Below are 26,404 nucleotides of genomic sequence, written 5' to 3'. Positions count from 1 at the left end.
TCAGACATAATCCCAATAGCTTCAGTTGGGTTTAAAATTGTGCTAGTTTAGAGTAGTTCCACTTTTGCCAAAACAAATATTAGGATTAAAAATTCAAGTAAAGCATGAACACTTTGGAGAGACTTTCTTTTGACATTAAGATCCCAGGATGTGTCTTGTTGAAATAACAATTCCTAGACAAGAAAGGATTCTTGTCTTCTTTTGCATTGCACATATTTACTAGTGCACAACTAATTGGCTGGCAAAGCTATGTACTCTCCAGAACATTTTAGTGCATCCAAATCAGAGAATCATGATTAGTATTTGCCTGCTGCTCCATATATGCTGACATATTTATGCATCGTACCAGTTAATAGAACCTAAAATTCATCATTTATTTTCTTATTTGAAAGCATTTACAAATACCTTATTTAAAAGTCAGATTAGCATATCCTCAAACCATCTATTCAGGCTTTTAAAGACCCATAAATGTTATCCAAGAAAATGCAGAGGACAGTGGTAAAAGCTTGACAGGCCTGCACATTCTGAAGCTAAGCAAAAGCCTTTAGGGAAATGTTGGATATTTGTAAAGTCTAATAAAAAATATTATAAGAACGGTTGCAGGAACTGAGTATGTCTAGTTTGCATCTATCTGTGCCTTCCTATAAGAGACTATAGAAAGTGCCAATTTTCTTGCATGCTTAAACTAGCAATCTAGCCATGTAAGGTAACTGTCCTCCAGTCTATTCTATTTTGGCAGCGCTACCGCTAAGCATTGTTGTTATATATTATTATAATAAAATTGACTGAGAGTTGAAAAGCAAATATGTCTTGTGGATTTCTTCATAAATTTGGATATGTAATTGTGACCATTCAAGGTAAATATCAAGTATGTTGGAGATAAAATAAAATTTTAAATGGCTAATCCCTAAAACTACCACTTTGAAGAAAAAACTCCAAAGATTTTAATAAGACATGCACACACAAGCACATGTAAAGAAAAAATAATAATGAGTAAAAACACAAATTTAATTTTGAAATCCGAGCTCACTAATATTTTTTTTACTCTTTCTATTGTCAGTTGAGTCCCTGAGAAGTTTAACAAAAAGCTTTGAGTTTTACCACGACTGAAACATAATTTAAAAGATTGCTTTCTTACTTAATCGGCGGTCTCTCTAGCTTTCAATTCCAAATGAAATCTCAGAATATAATATCATTAGGCAACTCTCCCATAGCACTTTTTCATATTAGAAACTGTGGGCTGCCATGTGTAAAGAAAAAAAAAAGAATCCAGCACCTGTTACTATTCTGCAATAACATAGGAATAAACACTATTAAAAATATTAAACAGAATATTTATTCATCTACTCCCATTCCTTAAAATTAAGAAAGAAAAAGAAAAGCTTGTTTCATGGAGAAGAAAAGCTTTTGAAAACTTTAACAATACTAGACCCCAGCCTAGTATTAATTCAGATATGCACATACAATCTGAGGGTTGAGTTTAGGAATAAGTTGATCACATAATTTATTGTTTGACACATTAACTAAAAATGGTTACACTGCTTCAGGAGAGCTTAATATAGAGCAACATAACATGACTTATTGGATGTAATTCAGATATGCTACCAGGTGCTTTTATTTACTTCGGCGTACAAGTAAGCCTCACTGCTAAATTGTAAAATTGTACCTTAAACATTAAAAATGTAAAAATGAAAATGCTCTATTCATTAGAGAGGAACTATGAAAATGCAAATGAAAGGGAAAACATTCAGATGCAAATGTGGCAATCTCTAGCATACATAATAGGATTTTACAACATCAAGGTCCTTATGTTGGCTTTTCATAGACAGATGCATTGGCATAAATATTTAGGATTGGAGTGCCAACGTACCGAGTTCTAGGACTGTTGCCATATTATAATATTGTGTTTATTTACAAGAAAAGTTTTGTGGCACTTAAATTAAATGTTTTTTTTTTCAAAATAATCATAGACTAAAGCATATAATCTACTTTTTGCTTTCACTAGAAAATAAAGCAATAGTTCAAAACTTCTTCTAAACTTCCTCTTGTTACTTGGCCAACTACTGATAATAGGACAATTACACTCTGTTGTAAAAAAGAAAATTGTATTACTTACAGTCATCATATTACACACTATCTTTTAATAGTGTATACTAATATATACAAAACATAAGGATTTATAACATAAAACAATAATTTTAAAGAAATCCTTAAAAAACAAGCAAAATAAAATAGCAAAGGTTCCATGGCAGAGAAAGGAAATTTTCCATTTATTTCCAAAAGAGACATGAAAAGAATAGAATAGAATAGAATAGAATTTTTATGGGCCAAGTGTGATTGGACACACAAGGAATTTGTCTTGGTGCATATGCTCTCAGTGTACATAAAAGAAAAAGAAAATTGTATTACTTACAGTCATCATATTACACACTATCTTTTAATAGTGTATACTAATTTTGTTTTGAAATATGCTTAGTTTTAATTCAAGCTTAATAGATATATTTGCTAGATTCAGCTTGTTCTTGATCTATGGCCATTCTGGAAAGGATGACTTGGTTACAATAATTCATGCATTGAATCAGAATCAGAATTGAGCTGGAAGGAACTTGGAGGTCTTCTAGTCCAGCCCTCTGCTCATGAAGGAGACCTATACCATTTCAGACAAGTGACTGTCTGTACATCAAGTTTGATTTCTGCAATGCACTGCATGTGCATTTTCCCCAGCAGTGGATCAAGGTGTTGTGGCTAGTGTAAAATGCTGCAGCTTTTTCTGAAGCAGGCTACCTTTGCAAACAACTTGCATTCTATTCTATTCTATTCTATTCTATTCTATTCTATTCTATTCTATTCTATTCTATTCAGTAAATAGTCTGAATAAAGAATATAAATAATAAATAATAAATAAATAATAAATTAATAAATAATAAATAAATATAAATAATAGTCTGAATAAAGAATATAAATAAACTAAAAAAACAAAGACGAAAACATTTTGACACCTGTTATTTACTCCTTGCAAAAAGTAGAGTTCCATAGAAGATAGAAATTGAATAAGATCTTTTTGGATATTGTTAATGTAATGATGGCCTTAAAGCTTCTTAATTAATTCAAAACTGATTTTGAAAATATAGTGTATACTAATTTTGTTTTTGAAATATGCTTAGTTTTAATTCAAGCTTAATAGATATATTTGCTAGATTCAGCTTGTTCTTGATCTATGGCCATTCTGGAAAGGATGACTTGGTTACAATAATTCATGCATTGAATCAGAATCAGAATTGAGCTGGAAGGGAACTTGGAGGTCTTCTAGTCCAGCCCTCTGCTCATGAAGGAGACCTATACCATTTCAGACAAGTGACTGTCTGTACATCAAGTTTGGATTTCTGCAATGCACTGCATGTGCATTTTCCCCAGCAGTGGATCAAGGTGTTGTGGCTAGTGTAAAATGCTGCAGCTTTTTCTGAAGCAGGCTACCTTTTGCAAACAACTTGCAGTCTATTCTGAAGGAGCTGCTAATTTGTGATAAGAGTCAAATTCAATGTATAAGGCTTAAACCCAGTGGTGGGATTCAAGTAATTTAACAACCGGTTCTCTGCCCTAATGATTTCTTCCAACAACCAGTTTGCCAAACTGCTCAGAAAGTTAACAACCGGTTCTCCCGAAGTGGTGCGAACCGGCTGAATCCCACCACTGCTTAAACCTCAATATCTAAAAGGGTGCTTTCCTTTTAAATAAGACTGGCACCAGCTTAAGAATTTCCTGTTTACCTATTCAAACTGGTTCTGTAGTAAATCTGAATTAATTTGATACTATCAAATCAAACAAGTCTTAGTTTTTAAACTTTTCATGATTTACGTATTTTATTATTTTAGGCCTGTTTTAATTTGAATTATTTATTTTTTAATCAATATACTAAAGCTCTCATTGTCATTAGCGTTAACTGGGCAAAACACTGCATCAAAGGAGAAGAATTTTTTAAACCAAACTATTTCAAATGGTAAAAATAGTCAAAAATGTGGCCAAAATCTGGGACTCTCGTGGAATTGAAATTGAGCAAATTTTATCAAACAATTTTTATCATAAAATTATCTTCAATAGTTTATGGAAGAATGTTACATGTCATAAAATATTTGTATGCTTATTTTTGATCATTCAAGATGGCTATTTTCAAGATAATATAACCTAACTTTTCCAGCGAAGGCAGTACATTAGAAGTTCTGTTATGGCTGAAGATATTGGGGCATCTGGTACGGAAATATCTCTGAAGGGATGACCAATGGGGTGAAAGTTGTCTAGCTGCTTATCTTATCTTAACTGTTTATGTATTCCCTGCTTTTGCTTTATTTTTTAAAATTGAAAAGTGGATTAAATACAACAGACAAACAAATAAGGAGCTGCTGATATAGTTTGACAGAGGAATTATTCAGACTGTCATCTGCACCTCTATAACTGTCTGGTTTGGTTCTGCAACCCAACGAGACAGACACAGACTTCAGAGGATAATTAGAACTGCAGAAAAAACAATTGCTACCAACCTGCCTTCCATTGAGGACCTGTATAATGTACGAGTCAAAAAGAGGGCTGTGAAAATACTTACAGAGCCCTCACATCCTGGACATAAACTATTTCAACTCCTACCCTCAAAATGAGGCTACAGAGCACTGCACACCAGAACAACTAGACACAAGAACAGTTTCTTCCTGAACACCATCACTCTGCTAAACAATTCCCTCAACATAGTCAAATTATTTACTAAATCTTGACTACTATTAATCATCTCATCATTCCCATCACCCATCGCCTTCCACTTATGGCTGTATGACTGTAATTTTGTTGCTTGTGTCCTTACGATTTATATTGATATAGTTTCCTGATTGCTTATTTGTACCCTATGACTATCATTAAGTGTTGTACCTTAGAATTGTTGATGAATGTATCTTTTCTTTTATATACACTGAGAGCATATGCACCAAGACAAATTCCTTGTGTGTCCAATCACACTTGGCCAATAAAATTTTTTATTCTAATCTATTCTAATAACCAATAAATAACTTGAATCTTCTCTGATATTTGCTTATGACCTTTTAAAACTATCCTAATTATAATGCTATTTATTAAGTATAGATGAGCTAAAATACTGATTTAAGATCCAATATTACCTGATTATGGTTCCATCAGAAATTATTTATTGTTAGGGTATACCACAGCCCAACCATCTTTTTGAGAAAGCAATAATACATAGAGTGGTTTTGATGAACTAAGCATATCGTTATCAAATTAACTCTCAGTTTATTTCCCCAAAAATAAATGAGGACTTAAGTTCCATTCAGTAATGAGCAGAAGACTGCTGTATGTTTGGTTGTCCCTAATAAATATGATCTTCAACATTCAGGAAAATAAAAATACAGATTGATGTTACTGTGGCCTAATAATTAACCTTCATACTGTGTTCATCTATAAAAGGAATCTAGATTTGCACAAACAATGGCACCTTCAGCTCAGATCAATTTCAATTAAACAAAGGTTAGATCTTTCTACAAGGAGAAAATTACACAAGGAAAATGAAAGCATAACAGACCAATATTTAATCCACTTATTTTTAAGAGTTTTTTAAAAAAACTCCCCTTCAAGGTTATTCTGTACTTACAAAGAGGTGAGTAATTTCAATCCATGAAAAGCATCTGGTGCAATATCTGATATCTGATTCTTGCTGATATCACTGCAAGAAGATATAAGAGAAGGCAAGACACAGATTTAAAAAAAACCACGCCTACGTGTCTGAAAACTATGCTTAAAAAACTCTGGCACCCACTTTAGCTCTACTTAAATTGTTGTGTCTGATTCTTGATTATGTTGTTGACTGAAAAGATAATGAATTGTATAAGATAGTCTGGGCTCACTTCAATGAGGCAAAAATTCTTACTGAGTTGAAACATATTTCCCTCAAAAATGCTTTCTTTGCTTAAACTTTTAGTGTAGCAAAAAATCCTTTGAAACTTGGAACTGCCCTAGTGAATAGAAGTAATATAGTCACTTTCTGAAGATAGCACCACCTTACAAAAAACCCATACAATTCAACAAGCCAACATTTTTGTGTGGTTCTGTATTATCATTTTATGAATAAGCAATATATTTTACTGTATCAAAACATCTGAAGTCAAGCTGTATGGCTATTTACTAGCACTTATAATACCTATGGCTATTCCAATCTGAATTTTAGTCTCACATTTTCCGTCCCTTTCTAACCTAACTTTATTGTTGTGGTCTCCATTTGTATTATACTGTTGACAGAAGCCCCAGCATCTCTGATCAGTCTGAGCTTCTCCTTTGGGATTTAAATTATTGAACTTTCTTTCTACTTTATATAGAAAAGTCTTATAAGAAAGTGATACTGTGCTGAAGGCAAAAAAAGGGGGAAAAAAAGAAACAGCACTGGCTGCCTCGCACAGTTTAATTACTCAATCTGAACTTAATAAAAACACTGAGCATCTCAAACTGATTCTCAGGGATAGCGGAATTTCTTTCATTCTTGATGTGCACAACAATATATATTGAACTTATAATAATCAAACTTATCTGTAAACAACTGGGATTCTCCAAGTTAAAATATCACACATTGAAACTTTGAAAGTTTGGAGAAAAGGACAGCACAAACTCAATGTTGCTTTCATTCACAGTCTTAGCAAACCTGTGGTAACAGAGTTGCAAGATTTTTTAAAAATAAATTTGCTTATACCAACAGAACATTTAATAAGGTGTCCAGTGCCCAGACTGGTCCACATTTTTGTTTGTTTGTTGTTTTAAATATCTTCTATTCCTGAGGGCTGAGTATGAGAGCAAAACCCTTGAGCCTATCTAGCCCACCATATTCTCTCTTGAAATCTTGGATCTTTTGAGAGACATAGCTGTGGAAATGGTGAATAAATTTTTGCACAATGTAATGGAGACAGTGTATGTTCATTCTTGGACAATCCCACACTGGATTCAGAAGATGATGCTAATTACTGCTCAGCTTTAAATGTGCCTTTTTGTGACAAGATGCATAATACAACAGATTTATACAATATACCTATTTTCGGAACGCACTAATTATTTCTACTTTTTTCAATCTGGCTTCAGTTATGGAAATCAGCTTTCATTACCATAATAGGTGACCTGAAGCAGAGAGGCAGAGACACTTGAATCAAGATTCTCTTCAAATTGTGAGTAGCTTTTATCTTCACCCACATGTTCCCTTTGAGTGTCACAGTGACCTGAGAATTAGGAAATTCTGATGCAATGGTTCTCTCCTAATTTTTGGGACAAGTACTGTTTTATTCCCAATACTATTCAAATGAAACCACTGGGAAAGGTATAAATACTTAGGCAGCAATGACGACACTCAGCTTGACATAATATGCATGTTCTAAATCAGTGTCTAGATACAGTAATGATGTATATGGGAGCAAATAAACCTAAACAAAATGGAGAGTTGGGAGTTCAGGATAAGAATTGAGTTTGTTCTTAGTTGGGCTGCATTCCTTTAGGAAAAACAGTGACAGAGAGGAATGCTTCATAAATAATGGCAGTTGTACTCTTTTATGAGTACAATTTTTTATATAACTTTTTTATAACTTTTTTTGTGAGGGGGATGTGGTGGCTCAGGGGTTAGGACGTTGAGCTTGTTGACTGAAAGGCCGGCAGCTCAGCGGTTCGAATCCCTAGTGCTGCTGTGTAACGGGGTGAGCTCCCATTCCTTGTCCCAGCTTCTGTCAACTTAGCAGTTTCGAAAGCATGTAAAAATGCAAGTAGAAAAAATAGGGACCACCTTGGTGGGAAGGTAACAGCGTTCCGTGTTCCTTTGGTGTTGAGTCATGCCGGTCACATGACTACGAAGACGTCTTCAGACAGCGCTGGCTCTTTGGCTATAAAACGGAGATGAGCACCGCCCCCTAGAGTCAGCAACGACTAGCATGTATGTGCGAGGGGAACCTTTGCCTTTACCTTTTACTCTTTTGTGAGACAGTTTTTCAATGTTGTTCATGTATTTAAGTGCTCTCTACTTGGGCTACCCTTGTGTTTGCTCTGGAAACCAATTGGTGTAGAATGCAGAAGCCAGGTAACTGAGTGAAACACCTAACTGTACCCACATTACAACAGTTTTGATGCAATTACACACATGGACTTTTTCTTTGCCCTATTGAGTGTCTTCATTCTTATATCCATGTGGTATCCACTGAAGATATTTTGCTTCATTCTGGATGTCCTGTATAAAATGTATGGATTAACATATAGTCCTCTGCATTATGCAGAGGAACCATATTCATTGAGATTCATTTTCAAAGAAGTGACTATAGTATTGACTATATTTTCTTCATTTAAAAAATAAAGGATATCTCTACAATTTTTTGAATATTTTTTCACCTATATATTTTAGTTCCAAAATCAAATTTCAGTAGACCTGTAGTCGCACTTTTATGCTCTGCTCTTTTTACAAAACTCCTTTTTTACTATCAATGTAAATTAAGAGTAATTATACTGAACTGGGTTTTCAACACCACATTGGCATCAATATTAAAAAGGTTACTACATTGTTTTTTTGAAAATTGAAGTTATTTCATATCAAACTAAATAACAATACTACTATTGCAAGCAAACTACACTTAGATGATTTTTCTTTCCAAGAACAAGAAATTTAGTTAAGTAAATTTAAATTAATACTTAAAACAGTTTATGGATACTACAGAAAGGATAGAGTAGCTGATTTTAATGGTTTAATTGTCATGTTGTATTAGATACCCTGCCTCCATAGCACTAAGAAGACACCCCCATCTTAATCCCTGATGGGCTAAATTTATGATCTTAAATATAAATACATTAAGTGGGTTTAATTTTTGCATGAGCAGTTTTCCTTTACTTTTTGTCATGTCTGTTCTACTGTTTCATACTAGCTTGTCTCAAAGAGAAATACAAGTGACACGGCCAACAAACTCTACTTCCCAAGCTTGCTTCATGAGATAGAAGAAACTTGGGACAAATTTGAATAAATACAGGCATTAATGGGAGAACAGGAAGAGAAATCAGCTCATTTTTAATTACCTAGGAAATCAGCTTTCCTTCAGAAAGTAAAAAGAGGAATACATCCAAGGTGTCAAAGAATTATACACACAATTTTATATAAATATGGAATTCTGGGCACCCTGGTGGCAAAACAGAATTTTTCCTACATGGCTGCCTCAAAGAGTGGTAAAATATACTGAAAATATTAAGCATACCAAGACATTTAACTTACTTACATTCTTTTAAGTTTCTTGTATTGAGAGAAGGCTCCAGGAGGAATGGCCTTTATGGAATTCTGCTCTAAACGGCTGAAAATAAAATAAAAAGCATAATTGCCAAAATTGCAAAGATACACGAACAATCCTTGGTATTTCATTTAATTATTTATATAAATTTTGCCAAGATAAAGCTTCTTTTGAAATTCATCTTTAAGCAAAATGGGCAAAAGTAAAAGAATCACAAAATATGGATTTAATATTATTAATAGCAGAATGAGAAACATTATAATAAGAAGCAGGAGTAGCATGTGTGGTAAATTGTACCATATGCTTTCTATAAATGGTAATAGTGGCATAATAGATTTTCTCAGCAAAATCTAAGGAAATGTTGTGTCTTTCTAGAACAGATCAAAGATGAGTAATGGGTATATCAGAGGGACAAAGGAAGCAAAGGTACTGTTGAACAAAGATATTTTCACCTGTTCAGCATTACAATTTAGATAGAAGGTTAACTAGAATATTAGATATTTAGCATATTGGACTATACAATCCCAAGGTGCTTTCAGGCCTTACATTCTATGATTCTAACATCATTATAAAATTGAAAAGAATAGTCTTCAATATATCCCATAATACTTTGTAAACAACTTTAAATTGTTTTTAGAACAGTGAATGTACTGTTGTACATTGAACTCTATTGTAGAGTTCTGAAAGATATCCTTGAAAACATCTCACAGACCTACAGTACTGTGATCTTTTTTGATATACCAAGAATCAGGGTTTTTTTTTAACCTTTGGGAGTTTTATTTTTGAGACTTCAACAACTGTTCAGGTCAAATGACAAGAACAATTTCCTTCACTTGCTCTAATAAAATTGAAAATACTGCCGAGAACACACAGCAGCTTGATAGATTCAGAGATATTCTGAACATGATATAAGAGCAAGTCCCTTTATATTCTGGCTTTATTATTGCCTTTTAAATAACTTTTGCTATCCAGACCAGACTTTCAACAAAGCAATAAAAACAGCAAGCAAGAAAAAAAAAAGCTGTACTAAAAGCGAACAAATGATCTTCTAGCAATAAAAATCACAATATATTCTGTACAAGTCTATTTCAAGGTTCACCATTTTTTGTTATTTCTCTATGAGTACTACAACTCTACATCAAAACAATAAGACAGCACTGTGTGTTTGTTTATGTGTGTATATGTGTAGAGGTACAGAAACGAATTCTGTCTTAAAGCCAGGCTATTAATTGGTAGTAACAGAACTTCATGTAATATACTGTATTGATAAATATATGTTATTAATTATATGCATGTCATTTATATAGGAAAAATAATATAGATGGTTGACATAGAAGGTTACATTAGTCATATAGAAGAAAAAAATAGTATGGATATATAAATAAATACATGTCTGGTAATGCCTGTTATAATGTATTTAAATATGAAATAATGTTCCTTATGGTGAACTATTTTCCAGCAAATAGCAGGTGGTTTCAGAGTTTAAATAACTTATTTAATTTCACAGAGAAGCCGCTCATAAAACCACATGAACTGATAACTGCCGTATCAGTGGATGTGTAGCATGAGTGAATACAAAAATGAGTGAATATAAAGAATAAAAATTCACCTATGGAACAATATTTGATATATGAGTTTGTTGACCAGAGATATGAAGTATACTTTTAAAAACGATTCAGGAAATCATGTATGATATCCAAGATATGGATAAATCACCAATGTCAGTCAATAACTTTTTATATTTTAATAAGTTCATATTTGTATAGAATATAATTGCATTAGAGAAGTGGTTTACAACAAATGCTAGAATCAAGTTTTTTCTTCTAGCTCAATGTTTAAATATTCATTAAATAACAAATAACTTGGCTTCTTACCATACTGTTATTAACTGTAAATATATTTGTTAATTGATTAATAAGACCCTGTCTTATTTTTTTTTTAACTCTGAAATAAATGCTTGGCCTTATTTTCGGGGAGGTCTTATTATTTTGGGGCATGTGGAGCAAGATGAGGTTCCTCTTGCCGTCTTACCTGATTTCCAGCTCTGCGTTTAAACATTGTTGGGGAGGGCTTATTTTCGGCAGGAGGCTTATTTTAGCACATGCACTCAAAAGCCCAATTGGGCTTATTATCAGGGGATGTCTTATTTTCGGGCAAACAGGGTAGAAAGTGGTTGATCAGTCGTTGTTTACTAAGTTTAAAACAAAATCAGTCTGTTGGTAGGTTGAAGATGTAGAGGAACAGTAAAGCTGAACAACTAAATGTGCTCATGTATCCATGATTGTTGAGTGTGATAGAAAAGAATATATCTAGACTGAGGTATAGAGAATGATTTTTCCGAGGACCTTTTAGCTTCTATTGCTTGGAGGATGACATGCCTGACTAGACATGCCTGACTAGAACTTTCAGCAGCATTTTCTTTTATGTTTTGCTTAGACTTGAAAATAAGCATTGGATAAGTTCATACTTTATCATGCTTCACTGTCTAAACTGAACAGTTATGCTTCATAATGACACTTTATGGCTTGGTATGGTGTGTGAGCCCACTTTTTTTTCACTGCAGGTTTCCCAAAAGAATAAATTTTAGGACTCCTAAGCATAGACTGTCTAGCAGTCTCACCCAAAAAGGGCATTAAGAAAGTAGTTAGTAACAGTAATATTCTAGAGCCCTTGTATGGATTTGTTGAACAATGATTTTTAGATTTGTAATTGGATAAAGGGGGAAAGACAGAAGTGAATAATGTGTCTAATCATATAGTAGGGATGAATAAAATAATTTGCTTGTACTTGTTACAAGAAAGATCAGGAGTTTTTTAAAAAATACTTTTTCAATTTTTTTCTTTCTTTGCTCTTTTCTTTTTTTCCCTACTTTGTAATTACCTTTTTAATATTGTTTTATTCTTATTTCTGAGCTTAGTTGGCCTTATTGTTTAGTGTTGCAAAAAAATTTGCAAAATTTTTCATTTAGAGTTTTTTTTTAAAAAAATTGACTGAGTTTGTTATATTTAGATAGATAGATAGATAGATAGATAGATAGATAGATAGATAGATAGATAGATAGATAGATATAGATATAGATATAGATATAGATATAGATATAGATATAGATATAGATATAGATATAGATATAGTGTAAGCCGCCCTGAGTCTTCGGAGAAGGGCGGGATATAAATGCAAATAAATAAATAAATAAATAAAATATACCAGAAAGATGTGCTACAGTTATCATGAATGCCTTCCCTTGAAACCAGAGTTTCACTATATTTGCCCAAAAGTGGTAGAATTATGCCAGGTGAGAGGCCACAAAAAGAATGGAAAAAAATGTATTTTTAAGGAATCTCTCACTACTTGATGTGAGATGATGGATCTTGAGAGCAAAAGACATGACGGTCTCACTGGGAGCTTTCCATGGTGCTGCTTTGTTTTGTGAGGTTAATGCAGAAGAATCAAGTTGCAACTTCTTTTGGGATGCTCAAAAGTTAAATTACCTGTCTACGTGTATGTATTTTTTTTGTTTATAAATAATTTTTATTTCCATTTTTCAACATCATATTTATGTACAAACTATTATCCATCATTAATCATTAATTTTTATTTATTACTGATTCAGGCCTGCCCGATTGCCACTTCCTTTCTTCACAACCTCCCTCTACCCTCTACTACTTTCACATCCTTCATCTCCTTCACTTTACTACTTCCTCTCCTCCTTCTCCACTCCTCCCTTCTTCCACCCTATCTAACCTTCTTATTTCCCTCCTCCTTCTCTACTCTTTCCTACCTACTTTCTTCCCTCCTTCTACTCTCTATGTGTATGTATTTATATGTGCACACCTTCATGAAATAGGCATATATTAGACATTTCTTAATATTTTCATAAACTAGGAAAAATCACTAAGCACTAATAAGCACCTAACTCTTTCATAGCATTTGAAAAGACATAGTTAACACCACAAAAACAATAATAAAACAAATCAGAGAACAGATTTTCCACAGTGGAAAAGAACAATCAAAACACATTTTTCTATGCAATCACCTTTAGTAGATAACTGCTAGTTAGGATAATATCACTTAACGGGTGCATTTTTTCTGGCAATATGGCTAAAACACCGAGGCAGAAAATATGAAAGTATCAAACAAAAATACACATTATACTACATTCTTGCCAATTAAATCAGAGATGTTAAATGTTGGATGTTGAACAACTGATTCTGACAATCCTTTCTTATCAAACACTGCTTTTTCAAAGAAGATATGTGACTAGTAGATTTTAAATTAACTAGAAAGCAAATAATAACAAACATCTTTTCATGAAGTTTAGTTCCTTCCATAAGTTTCTATAAATTATAAGGAGGTTATCCTTTAGATACTGAAAAAATCAAAATACCAATAATCAATTATATCAAATGCAAACAGTATAACATATAAAAGCAGCAATAGCTATGTCTTTTTAAAAGTGTCCATTGAAGTAACTGGCTATAACACTAGGGATTTCTGTTTTGGGATGTTATTCCAGATGGTAAGCATTCCAACCACCAAAGCTTTATATCTAGTGCTCCAGCAGACAATCCACTTTATATAAATCAATATTGTGATAGTAACAAAAATCAGGGGAACCATTCTGTATCCAATTTAATGTGATTGTTTGATTGATTTCTTACTATAATGATCAATCATGTTATTTTTTTAAAGGACAAAATAGTTTGGAGTTGAAATGTCAACACCGCATTGTTTATTTTACAAAAAATGTTTTTGATAAAGCCATCAAAATTTTTGTGTGAACATAGCAGTCCTAAGAACATCTGTACTTCTGTGGTTGTTAACTGGTGGGAAAAAATAAACAAGCAAAAAGAAAGAATAAATGAACAAATTTCTAAACACAGAGGAAATTAAATAAAATGAAGGTTTGTCAGGGATCTCTGCTGCCGATAGTCTTTCTGAACTTATTATCTTTGAGGAAAGTAGTGCACAAGTTTCTGAATGATATTTAGGTGGAAAAGCTTTAAGAGCTCTAGAACAACCTCTTTAAACTGAGTAAAAGGTTAATCAAATGGCAAATTCAGTTCAATTTAAGTAAGTGATAGAATAGATTTCTTTAAAGCTGCAAAAGAGAATGGACATTCGAAGAAAAAAATAGAAACAGGATATAAACGGGTCCCCATAAATGGTTTACTTAATTGAAGTTCTACTGTATCTATTTTTCTCTTCTTTCATTTAATTAATCAGTTCATTTCATTTACCATTTAGTTCACTTATATTTCAGGTTGCAATCTTCTATATCTTTACTTGCCATCATAGCTTTGGTCAATTGAGTCTTCTGTAATGGCAAGTCAAGGAATTGAATTTAGGTCAAGTGCCTGGAAACCTGTGATTTACTAACAAGTTAAGCCCATTTCTATCATTGTTTTCTCTAATAAATCATTCTGAATTTAATCCTTAAAAATAAGCACTATAATTGTTTTGGGGTCAACTCTAAACATTCATTAAATCACTGATTTTATTTATCAGTGAGTGATTCACACATACTTATTTAACATTTTAAACATTTTGCAAAGTTTGAAAACTCATTATATAGCTGGTCACAAGAGAGATACGTGAACCAATACCTGCTTTCAATTCTACATGGAACTAAATCAAAGAAACTGAATTTGACATTTATTATTCCATGTTATTATAAAAGCATGCTGTGCAGTAGATGAATATAATCCAAAAAGATAACTGTCTTAGGTTCCAGTGAAAACCCAACGTATCTATATTACTTTTAAGATAAAAAAGTAATGAGAGGCACTGAAGTCCATATGTTTTAAGAAATGAAACACACACACACACACACACACACACATTTCATTTAATATTAGTTATTTTGACAGAACCGTCTTTCTATTTTGCCTTTCTCTCAGAAGCCAGGTTAATCTTGTTAATCTTGCAACTGTGTTATACTTACCACTATAAAGAAAATTAAGAACATGAAAACCAATATGGTATGAAAATATGAAAATATATGAAAATAGTATAAATGTATGAATTTACATGCATTTTTAGTATTTTCACCCAAGTTCATTTTCATGGATTAGGGAATTTAAGAATATAACATTGAATTTAGGTTAGATCTTCAGCTTGCTTTTCATGTTATCGATTTTCTCTATAGTAGTAACTATTTTCTATGTAAATTTATGCGTGTTGCATCTATATGCATGTAAATTCATTCTTAGTGTTAAAACTATTATATTTTCCTTTTTGTTTAATAACCATGCAGTTAATAAACAAATAGCATAACTAGTTTCTGGATACCACACATTCACACAAATTTTTAACAGCTCTTTGAAACTGGCAAGTTAAAAACAGTATTAAAAATCATTCTGAATGTTTAAAATATAAATACTAATCATTTAACTCAGCAACTGATGTATTATTTGTATCTCAAAGCAACATTTTTGAATGGGAAAGGAGCAGATTGTTCTACCAACTTTTGCTGCTTTTATATGATAAAGTTTGATGGCAAGAATGTAGAAAATAATGCATATTAGAAATTAAATTAAAACAAAAATATTCCCTTATTCTACTCTAAAATTTCAACAATTTTTTTTAAAAATAATTTTTATTAATCAGTTTTTTTAAAAAAAGTAATTTTTACAATTTTCTTCTTTTCAAAATTTCAACAATTTTGCATCAGTAAACATTTCTTACATATCCATTTTTCTCCATTATTTCAATTTGCCATTTATGCATATAGTTCATATATTGATTTATATACATAAAGATAACAGTGTACTCAATAGCGATCATACATTCTGTGTCTGTTCCATTTCCATTTGTATGTTACTGCATTTCAACTCCTATATCTTCCTCATTTACTCTTTCCTTGCCTTTTATCCCTCTCCTCTAACCATTCATACCATTTCTCCCATACCATATAGCGTTCTGTTTCTTCCTTTTCTTGTATTTCTTTTGTAAATTTGTCCATCTCTGCACACTTCAAAACTTTTCTTAAAAAATTTTCTTCCATTGGTATATTATTATTTTTCCAATTTTGTGTGTATATTATTCTTGCCGCTGTTATAATATGTATAATTAAATATTGTATTTTTTTTCATAGGTCCCTGGAAGTATTCCTAATAAAAATATTTCTGGCTTCATCTCTATTTGCTTTAAAAAAAATTCTAAGTGATTGACTACAATACTTTGTAAACATTAAAGACAGATGATAGAAAAAATGGCTTATTAAACTGATTGATTTATGAGGATCTCTTCTTAAATTTATGTTGACTTTATGTAGCATTAAAAGCAATATTTAAAATTAAGTATAACATCTGGGAATGGACCGCCTCTACCATATAGCCTTCAAGAACATGGTGTGCATGGCATTTGTCTCTTGAACTGAATTACACTATCAGAGAAAAGGAAACAAAGGAAGGAGTTCCTAACTATTTTTGTAATGGTTAAGAACAATTTATAGGACTTTTTGCAAAATGTTGCTGATTCACAAATAGCTAGCATAAAAATATAAACACCAATCTAATAGAACATTATATGTTATCTCCCTCTAGCTACCACCTCCTAAAAAAATCTATGTAAATCTTGCTTAACTTTGTCCTGTATGAATGTATGGTCATGGTCTCCAGATATCTATAATTTTTATTTCATAAAAAACCCGATGGCTTACTTGGAAAGTATTCTTGGGGATTATAGATGTTGCTGAAGACTGGTGCTTTTTTTTTCTTTCTTGCCCGATTCACATTATTATTTTGATTGTTTTAATGGAAACAGATCAAATTGGGGCACTAGAGTTGAGATACTTACATTTCCACAATATTTTCTGGTAGGTTGCCTGGAAGTTCAGTTAAGCTCTTTCCCCGACAGTCCACAATATTGTTACTGCAAGTGCAAGCAGATGGGCAATTGACAGAATTGGCATTGCAGGATGGCAGTTCAGCATGCGAACCTGAAAAGGAAAAGATTTGAAATGTAGCGGGATTTTTTAACGTTAAAATTTATTAGCCCAAGTGGTGTTATTCGTAGTCTAACTGATTATCATCTTTAAATGTTATGAAAAGTCATCAAAGGGAGGAGCCTTCCTTTAAAATTTATTGTCATTTAAATATTGTATGATATTTTACCCTGTTTTCCAAAAAATAAGACCCAACCGGAAAATAAGTCCTAGCATCATTTTTAGGATGCTCGTAATATAAGCCCTACCCCCCCAAAATAAGCCCCAGTTAAGATTGTCAGCCAGATGGATACATTTAGTACCATATTTTCACCAAAATAAGACCTAACCAGAAAATAAGCCCTAATTCATCTTTTGGAACAAAAATATTTTTGGGGAAACACGGTATATAAATGAATTATATTACAGTTTTAACTCCAAGCTTTATTTTGTTTTCTGTCCTGCTGCCTCCTTCAATGTATTTGTTCCAGACATGCTGCTGGAGCCAATCTGGAGAAACCCCAGTGAGAGAAAGGAGGAAAGTATTCCACAAGTAATATTGTTCCATTATCAGAGATACCATATATCAGTTGATTCAATAGTTAACAATGCAACCAAACAAAATCTTACATGCATGTCTGTGTTCTCCTTGAGAACACAGGAGCCACTCTACATATTTTTAAGATTAATTTTAATAATCTTCCTAGACTCCAGATTCTATTCTTCAAAATACCTTCCTGTCTGTTGAGGATTGCATTGTGAATTTTAAGAAAGGAACAAAGCACTTTTTTTTTTGATTCTGTCATAAAATTCTATTGCTGTTTGTTAATTAAAAAAAAACCCTAAACAAATGAATCTAATATGAAAAACCAGCAGTTCAACTTTCATAAAAAATGAATTCTGAAGGCCTTTTGAAAAGTCAGTAAGGAGGCCAATTCCTTCAATTCAATAGGAAGTTTCCAGTCAACCAAGGCTGACATTGAAAAAATCTTGATTCCAAGCTGTTCCTAGTTTGTCTTCAGATGTCTTCAAATGGTATGGAAGATCATAATACATACAATCTTTGATTAAATAATTTGGATCCAAGAAAAAAATGTGAAATTTATACTTCATCTAGAAACGAACTAGAATCCAATGTGGTCTATACCAATTTAAATTTGCAGACTAGATGTAAAGGCAGCCTCACATACACAAACCTGGAGGAATTAGAAGAAGCATCAATGTTTTAAAGTCATTTTAAGCCACGGCTTATGACTGTACTTCCTGAATTAACGCTTCTCTTTTTTTCATAGAAATGCTATTCAGAAATATGAGGGTCATTAGAATATTGATAACATTCAGTTCCAAATTATTTTTTAATACAATCTCTTTTATTCCCATTGTTTCAATTAGAATGTTTAGATATCTCATCTATTAATGTACGTTTAACTTTTTAAAACACTACCTAAAACAATCACATTTTTAAGTAATATATAAAACACAACTATACATAACATACACAAACCAACATACTAAACTTAAAGAAAGGATACTATTTCTTGTAAGGTTTGCTTATCTAGTTGTTTGTTAAAGCATTTATTTATTTATGGGTAATGCGTTTTTTATTGAATACAGTTTTGTGCACAGTATTTGAAGGTTTTCTTTTTAATTACTAAGGCAATACTGATTTACAAAACAAGCATTCATTAAACATCTCCAGTCATTTTCCAAAAACATTCTGAATATATCATTGGAAGATAATTTCCCACATTTATGTTGAAAACATTAAAAATGCATTGAAAAACAGAAGTTTGATATATCATTAACAGATCACACTGAAAAAAGCAATAATAGATTGGATTAGAAACTATATTTCTATGTACATATGTGGTTATGAAAGCCATCAACTGAAATATAGCCTCAAATTCCCTAAAGATGAAAAACCTGAAACTCTACAACCTTGCCTGATATATCAAGAGTGTATTTGTCTCTTGATAAAAGAAAGAGAATTATTGGGATCTTTTTACTGTATGTTTCTGAAATGTCAGAGTTTCCATTGAGAATTCATGGTCTTGACACTTGAGATATTGTTAGCAAAAGTGTGATTGAAAAAAGTTGTCATCTCTCTTTTGATCTTTCAACATGACTTAGAATGTATTGGAAAAGAAATGAACGCAGGCACAGAAGAATAAGCAATTCCATCAGTTATTAAAAAAAGTTTATTTAACAAAGAATGCTAAAAGAAGAGCACCACTACAAAGAAGTTCTATGATCATGTATGGATTTTTGCATTTCCTACAAATAGCAGAATCCAGTTTGTGTACTTTATATACATTCCTTAAACAACATGGAATTATTCACATTTGCATAGTAAGCTGCTCCTGAACTTTGGCATGATTTCTAAATCAGTTCAAAATGTAAAGATCACAATTGTGTTGTGCAGGGATTATATTCTCCTTTCTTTTGTCACAATATGTATCCACTGTGCATTAAATTGAATGCCAGAACTTTACATACATTTGCTAATTTATTCCATTTGTATGCAAGTCAGACATAAAGCTCAGAAGGCATTCTCCTGAGAAATATGATTATATTATTTGGTAATTAGCCTTTTACATTAATATGATCTGAACATTTGAAAAAAAAACAAACTAAAGATAGAATCATTAACACAGTCCAACAGTTCAGAAAGCCTAGGAACAAATCACAGCAATTTAAAATATTATTACTCTATTTAACTGAGGCATGACTGAATTGGAATTGGCACAGAGTGACATTTAAAAGGACCAACATTACAATAGTTTATTTCAAGTTAATGGGAAGACTAGTACAAAATGAGAGAAGAAAGTGAAATAATGAGGCATTACCTGTACAGACATACTCTTTTTTCTGAACATCAGCTACATTGAACCCTCTCAGGTGAACAGGTGCCATGCAGAAGGTGAATTGTCCAACCGATCGCCTCTGGCGCAGCCAATCCGAAAGCCATGCCAGGTGACAATCGCAGTATAAATAATTGGAATGAAGCCGCCTACAAAAGGATATAGCAGAAGGAATGTCAAGCTTGCATTCCTCCTTACGGAAAAGGAGACAATGCCATTAAGAGCCTTTAAAAAAATTAATAATTCTATCTTTTGCATTGCTTTTGTGAATCAAAGAAATTGACTATAGAACAGCTGGAACTTGGAAATAGATTGTATGGCACATAAGCAAGTTTATTCATTCATCATGACTGAACTCTGATAACAGGAGATTTATTTTTGCTTCCTTGTTCAAAAAAAAATGAGCAAGGGAAGGTAGCAAAAAGACAACATTCTTAAAAAGTGACAAGATATTTTCTTTGTAGTGAAAACAGAAGTGAAGGCAAAGATTTGAATTCTTCCTTCATCTTGCACTCTCTACCCAATCCTTCAATCTTTTCTCAGAGACCTGGGGAACTTTTTTTTTTTAATTGAAAAAGTTTTCAAAATTTTTTCCCCCTTTCCCCCCTCCCCCCCTTTCTCCCCTCCCCCTCCCTTCCCAAACTCCCCTATCCCCCGGACTTCCCGGAACAAACACATGGTATAGTAAAAATAAAGCATACATATACTAAAAAATTTTCCTTCCTAACTAAATTATAATCCTTCAATTCTCATCAATTCCTAACTTCCCCCCAAACAATCAAAAATAATACATCCTAATCATTCAAAGGCAGTCTGATAACTCTCAGTCTGATATCTGTTTTGAATATAGTCAATCCATTTTTTCCATTCACTTAAATATCTTTCTTGCGTATTGTCTTTCAAAAAGGCTGAGATTTTTGTCATCTCAGCCAAATTGGCAACTTTCAATATCCATTCTCCTATTGTAGGTAATTCTTTTTTCTTCCAATACTGTCCTATTAGTAATCTTGCTGCTGTTGTTAAATTTAAAATCAACTTAGTCTCAATTACTGTACAGTCCGTGATAATTCCCAGCAAAAAAACTTGCGGCAGGTCCTGGGGAACTTTTGAATCATTATGGGAAGGGTGCAAAAAGCTGCACAAAAATTATCAAAAATATCTTTGTCTGTTTGTTGTTATTCACAAGACACCAACTATATGCCATCCAGATTAAATCTTTCCCTTTTTCATACACAATATAAAACAGGAACAAGGATGGCTCTTACGTATTAACAACTCCTTACTTACAGAATATAAATGACATTTTGATATTGTAGCCCTTTTGTCTTGTAAAGTTGCACTCAGTTTGTCACATTGCCTAGAAAAAAGTTCTGTTAAAAAAAAACAAAGTAGCCTGAAAGTGCAAATAAACTATCAAATATTTCATTTCTACTCTATGAGTCATGACAGGCAGGCATTAAAAGCACAGTTCCCATGACAATGCTGCCATTTCTGTTGGACAGGGTTAAACAAAGCCATCATTCTGACAGACTAACATTACATAGAACGCTGACAAACATAAAGTGCTGTAAAACATAGCCCGATCCATCCACAAAATAAATTAATCATTTCAAAGATCTTTATGCCAGGCCACTGCTGTTGAGTTCAGCAGCGGTGCCTAAACTGACAGTCTCTAGATTTGTATGTTTGCTGATGGCCTGCAGGCACATTTTTTTTTCCTCGGAAGCTTCCAAAATTTATGTCCTTGCTAGGCTCAATAAAGTCTGAGGTCCTGACTGACAAGGCAAAGTATGTCGGCTAGCTAGCTGTAAAAAAATGAAGTTGGACTTTTCTATATCTTTTCACTGTCATCTAACAGTTATCCATAATATTAAGCTTGACTAGTACTCCCACTATAGTACTCCCACTATAAAAAGCATATATATATATATATATATCTGTTCTAGAGAGAATGGAAAAAGACTAGTCCCTGAAATTCACATTCAAACTTAACAGGTTTTTTTTTTAAAAAAATATTTAGCCGCTACTGAGCCATTTAACAGTACAAGCTATGCTAAAGATAAAAGTAAAGGTTCCCCTCACACATATGTGCTAGTTGTCCCAAGTCTAGGGGGCAGTGCTCATCTCCGTTTCAAAGCCAAAGAACCAGATCTGTCCGTAGACACCTGGTCATGTGGCCGGCATGACTAAATGCTAAAGGCACACAGAGCGCTATTAGCTTCCCACCAAAGGTGTCCCTATTTCTCTACTTGCATTTTTTACATGCTTTCGAACTGCTAGGTTGGCAGAAGCTGGGACAAGTAACAGGAACTTACCCCATATTTACTGTAATTGATCTGCTTTAAATAATGGAATTTACTACTCAGGCCAGAGTTATTGTATTTGTCAGTAATGAACACTGAACACATTTATCTGGCAGTTGAATTGAAAACTAGTTTCAATTTTATATATATCTATATGAAGCCGCTGGGTGAGATTATCCATGGTTTTGGGGTGGAATACCATCTGTACGCTGATGATACTCAGCTGTACATTTCTACCCCTAACCACCCCAATGAAGCCATTGAAGTGATGTCCCGGTGTCTGGAGGCCGTGTGGGTCTGGATGGGGAAGAACAGACTTCAACTCAACCCGTCCAAGACAGAGTGGCTGTGGTTACCGGCATCCCGGTACAGCCAGCTTAGTCCATTGCTGACTGTTGGGGGTGAATCATTGGACCCCAGGGGGAGGGTTCGCAACTTAGGCGTTCTCCTGGACGATCGGCTGTCTTTAGAAGAACATATGACGGCCGTCGCCAGGGGAGCTTTTTATCAGGTGCGCCTGATACGCCAGTTGCGTCCCTTCCTTGACTGGGATTCCCTACGCATGGTCACTCATGCCCTTGTCACTTCCCGCCTGGACTACTGCAATGCTCTCTACATGGGGCTCCCCTTGAAGAGCACCAGGAGGCTCCAGCTGGTCCAGAATGCGGCTGCGCGGGTAATAGAGGGAGCACCATGATGCTCCCATGTAACACCTCTCCTGCGCAGCCTGCACTGGCTGCCGGTGGTCTTGGTTATAAAAGTGTTGGTTATCACCTTTAAAGTGCTCCATGGCACAGGACCGGGTTACTTACGGGACCGCCTACTGCCACCAATAGCCTCCCATCGGCCTGTGCGCTCCCATAGGGAGGGCGTCCTCAGGGCACCATCAGTCAAACAATGCCGACTAGCGGCCCCCAGGAGAGGGCCTTCTCTGTGGGGGCTCCTGCCCTTTGGAATGAGTTGCCTCCGGGGTTGCGTCAACTCCCCGACCTCTGGTCTTTTAAACGCGAGCTCAAGATCTTTTTATTCCACCATGCGGGGCTAGCCTAACGAAATTTTAATGGGGGTTTTTATGATGGTTTTATGTTAGTTTTAATCTTATTTGGCCAAATTTTAGAATCAGTGTTTTTAATTTTTGTTTATGTCTATGTTGTTTTTATTTTGGCTGTAAACCACCATGAGTCCTTCGGGAGAAGGGCGGTATAAAAATTGAATATATATATATATATATATATATATATATATATATATATATATATATATATATATATAGGTCTTTGGTTGTTCGGGTTTTCTCCCGTGTAAAATTGGAAGTGTCTTGGCGACGTTTCGACGAAGTCTCATTCGTCATCTTCAGGCTTCAACCGTGCTTCTGGGAGCAATGTGTGATCGCAGCTGTTTCTTCCTTTTAACTGCTAGTGGGGTTTGAACTGATTGGGTGGGAGCTTGGCTGTGCTCTGATTGGATGGGGTTTTCTGTGCTCTGATTGGCTGGGGTGTGTCCTGTGTTGGTGGGGGCTTGGTTGTGCTCAGTCTAATCTGTGCTGCAGGGGGATTTGAGCTGGTGAGCTGCACTGCTGCTGTTTGGCTTCGTGTTCGTGGTCGTGCTACATCTTCGTAGTGGGTGTCAGTCTGCTGCATGTATGGATTGGAGGGGTTTGAAATGGCTAATGTTGCAGCTGCGGTCTGGCTTCTGGTCCTTGGTCGTGCTTCCTGATCAGTGTGGGTTTGGGTGTGCTTTCTGGGTGGATGTGTGGTGGTGACATCCTGTGTGGACCTCGTGAGTGTGGGTCTGGTGTCATTCCTCGTGTTAGGGACACGTTTGTCAATAAGGGCAGGTTTCCAAATGGCTGGTAGGCGGGAGGTATCATCTCGTTTGTTCATGCTGTGTGGGCGTTTTTCTATCTCGATGGCTTCTCTGATTATTCTGTTGTTAAAGTGTTCAGTTTTGGCGATAGTTCTGGTCTTTTTAAAGTCAATATCGTGTCCTGTGACTTTAGTGCTAGTGGGCAGGACAATATCGTGTCCTGCCCACTAGCAGTTAAAAGGAAGAAACAGCTGCGATCACACATTGCTCCCAGAAGCACGAAGCTGAAGCCTGAAGATGACGAATGAGACTTCGTCGAAACGTCGCCAAGACACTTCCAATTTTACACGGGAGAAAACCCGAACAACCAAAGACCTATATACAAACACCCGTGAAAACCTCAGAAAACAAATATATATATATATATATATATATATATATATATATATATATATATATATATATATATATATATATATATATATATATATATACACACACACACACACACACACACACACACACACACACACACACACACACACACACACACATACATACATATTAGTACTTTTCTTTCTCTATGCTCAGTACCCAGGATGCTTTCTGGGTTTTTAAAGCCATATAATTTCTGTTGGAATTCTGCAACATATTGAGTGCATTTAGAAATTTTCCCTTGAGACCAACCAGTGGAAAACAATCTGTCAAGCTTTAACCATCTTATAGAAATATAAAACTATGATAAGGAGCAACTTATCCAAAAGAAGTCTCCAATATATGTGTACTAGAATTGTTTGGGTTGTTTTTAATCATCAGAAGAGGACAGCCTAATATCTCTGCAGTCATTCATTGCGGCAAATACAACAGGGAAGTCAATATTAATAAAATGAGACAAAATGAATTTAGGTTAATAAATTCTATAAATATAGCTTTCTCATAGAAATGAAAGCAGATCAATGCACAGCAATTCTTATTAGTTCTAAATGAGAATGTTTAAACGAACCCATAAAGCAAAACAACAACACAAAAGAAATTAGGAAAGCCATAGAATAATAGATTAATCATAGCGAGACAGATGTATTAAGTGCTACAATGTTATTGTACAGTTTTTCTTAATTTCAAATGAGCTTGAAATTAAACAAAGTATTCAATCTTCCAGCCATAATGATTTATTTCTAAAAAACATGAAAGATTGAAATTGACAGCAAAAGGTGACATTAAATGGAAATATTATTAGCCACATCTTTTTGTTTGTTTTGGTTTGGTTTTGGTCTGATGAACACTGGAGACTGCAACAAAATAGATGAAACTTAAAATGAAAAATATAACCTTTTTATTATCAGTCAGGTCTTACAATTTTCATTAAGAGCAAGACTGCTAAGAAGCTTCATAAATTATTTGGCAGCATACATGCATTGAAAGAGCCCTTTTAAAATGAATGTGACCGTATTTATAGCATACAAAAGATGAATGAATATACTTTGTAATTTCTAAAGGTGTATATTTAGTTACAGCCTAAATTAAATTTCTAGAATATCCCTTTTGTGTCAGCATTCAAGTTTCATAAAATGTAATTGTTAAAATTCAATATAAAAACTCTCTTTGAAATCCCATTTATGTTTTTCCTCCCTGTTTTCTCCTTTAATTACAGTAAAAGGGAATTAGTCAATATAAGTCTCCAGGGAACTACATACAAGGCCATCTTTTAAATTAAACTAAAAGGAAAGTGGCAGAAAACCTTATTAGCTTATCACATTTACCGATCGATTTGAAATAGACAAGATAAAGCTTAGAATATTTTCATGAAAATTCACAAAAAAATGTAAACACCTTTTAATTAATAAAAACTCATATGCCAAAATCTATACTCCAATTTCTTGAAACTTTTGGAAAAAGATAGTTTTGTTTTTCCTATCTCAATCTATATCTGTGCTGACATTTCTTTTTAATTTGGAGTGACAAGGTGTTTTAGAACTTAATTTATTTCTGTAAGAAGAGTAGGGTAAACAGTGCTATTATCTCTGCTTTTCCATCTGACAAAACTCAGTAAGAACAGTTCTTTCTAGACAGCTTTCCTGTAAGATTGAATTCAAATAGGGGTATCCATGGACCCTCAAGATCATTTGCTCATTGGATAATGCAATATATGAGATCTCTTTCTCCCCCTCTCTCTTTCCTTCCTTCCCTCCCTCCCTCCCTCCCTCCCTCCCTCCCTCCTCTCTCTCT

General features: G+C 33.9%; 1 protein-coding gene across 1 annotated transcript in view; it reads right to left on the bottom strand.

Moving 5' to 3' along the window:
• SLIT3 (slit guidance ligand 3) overlaps positions 1 to 26,404 on the bottom strand; it is a 570,113-nt gene that overhangs the window by 182,210 nt on the left and 361,499 nt on the right. The window contains exons 8-11 of the mRNA XM_058174175.1: positions 20,055 to 20,218; positions 17,082 to 17,223; positions 9,276 to 9,347; positions 5,648 to 5,719 (exon numbers count right to left, since the gene is read on the bottom strand). Coding sequence (XP_058030158.1) covers positions 5,648 to 5,719; positions 9,276 to 9,347; positions 17,082 to 17,223; positions 20,055 to 20,218 — 450 coding nt within the window. The remainder of the gene's footprint in view (positions 1 to 5,647; positions 5,720 to 9,275; positions 9,348 to 17,081; positions 17,224 to 20,054; positions 20,219 to 26,404) is intronic.

This window comes from Ahaetulla prasina, chromosome 2 (assembly GCF_028640845.1).
Source record: "Ahaetulla prasina isolate Xishuangbanna chromosome 2, ASM2864084v1, whole genome shotgun sequence".
Lineage (NCBI taxonomy): Eukaryota > Metazoa > Chordata > Lepidosauria > Squamata > Colubridae > Ahaetulla > Ahaetulla prasina.
Note: the sequence above shows the minus strand (reverse complement) of the source record. Positions and strands in the feature narration are given on the sequence as shown.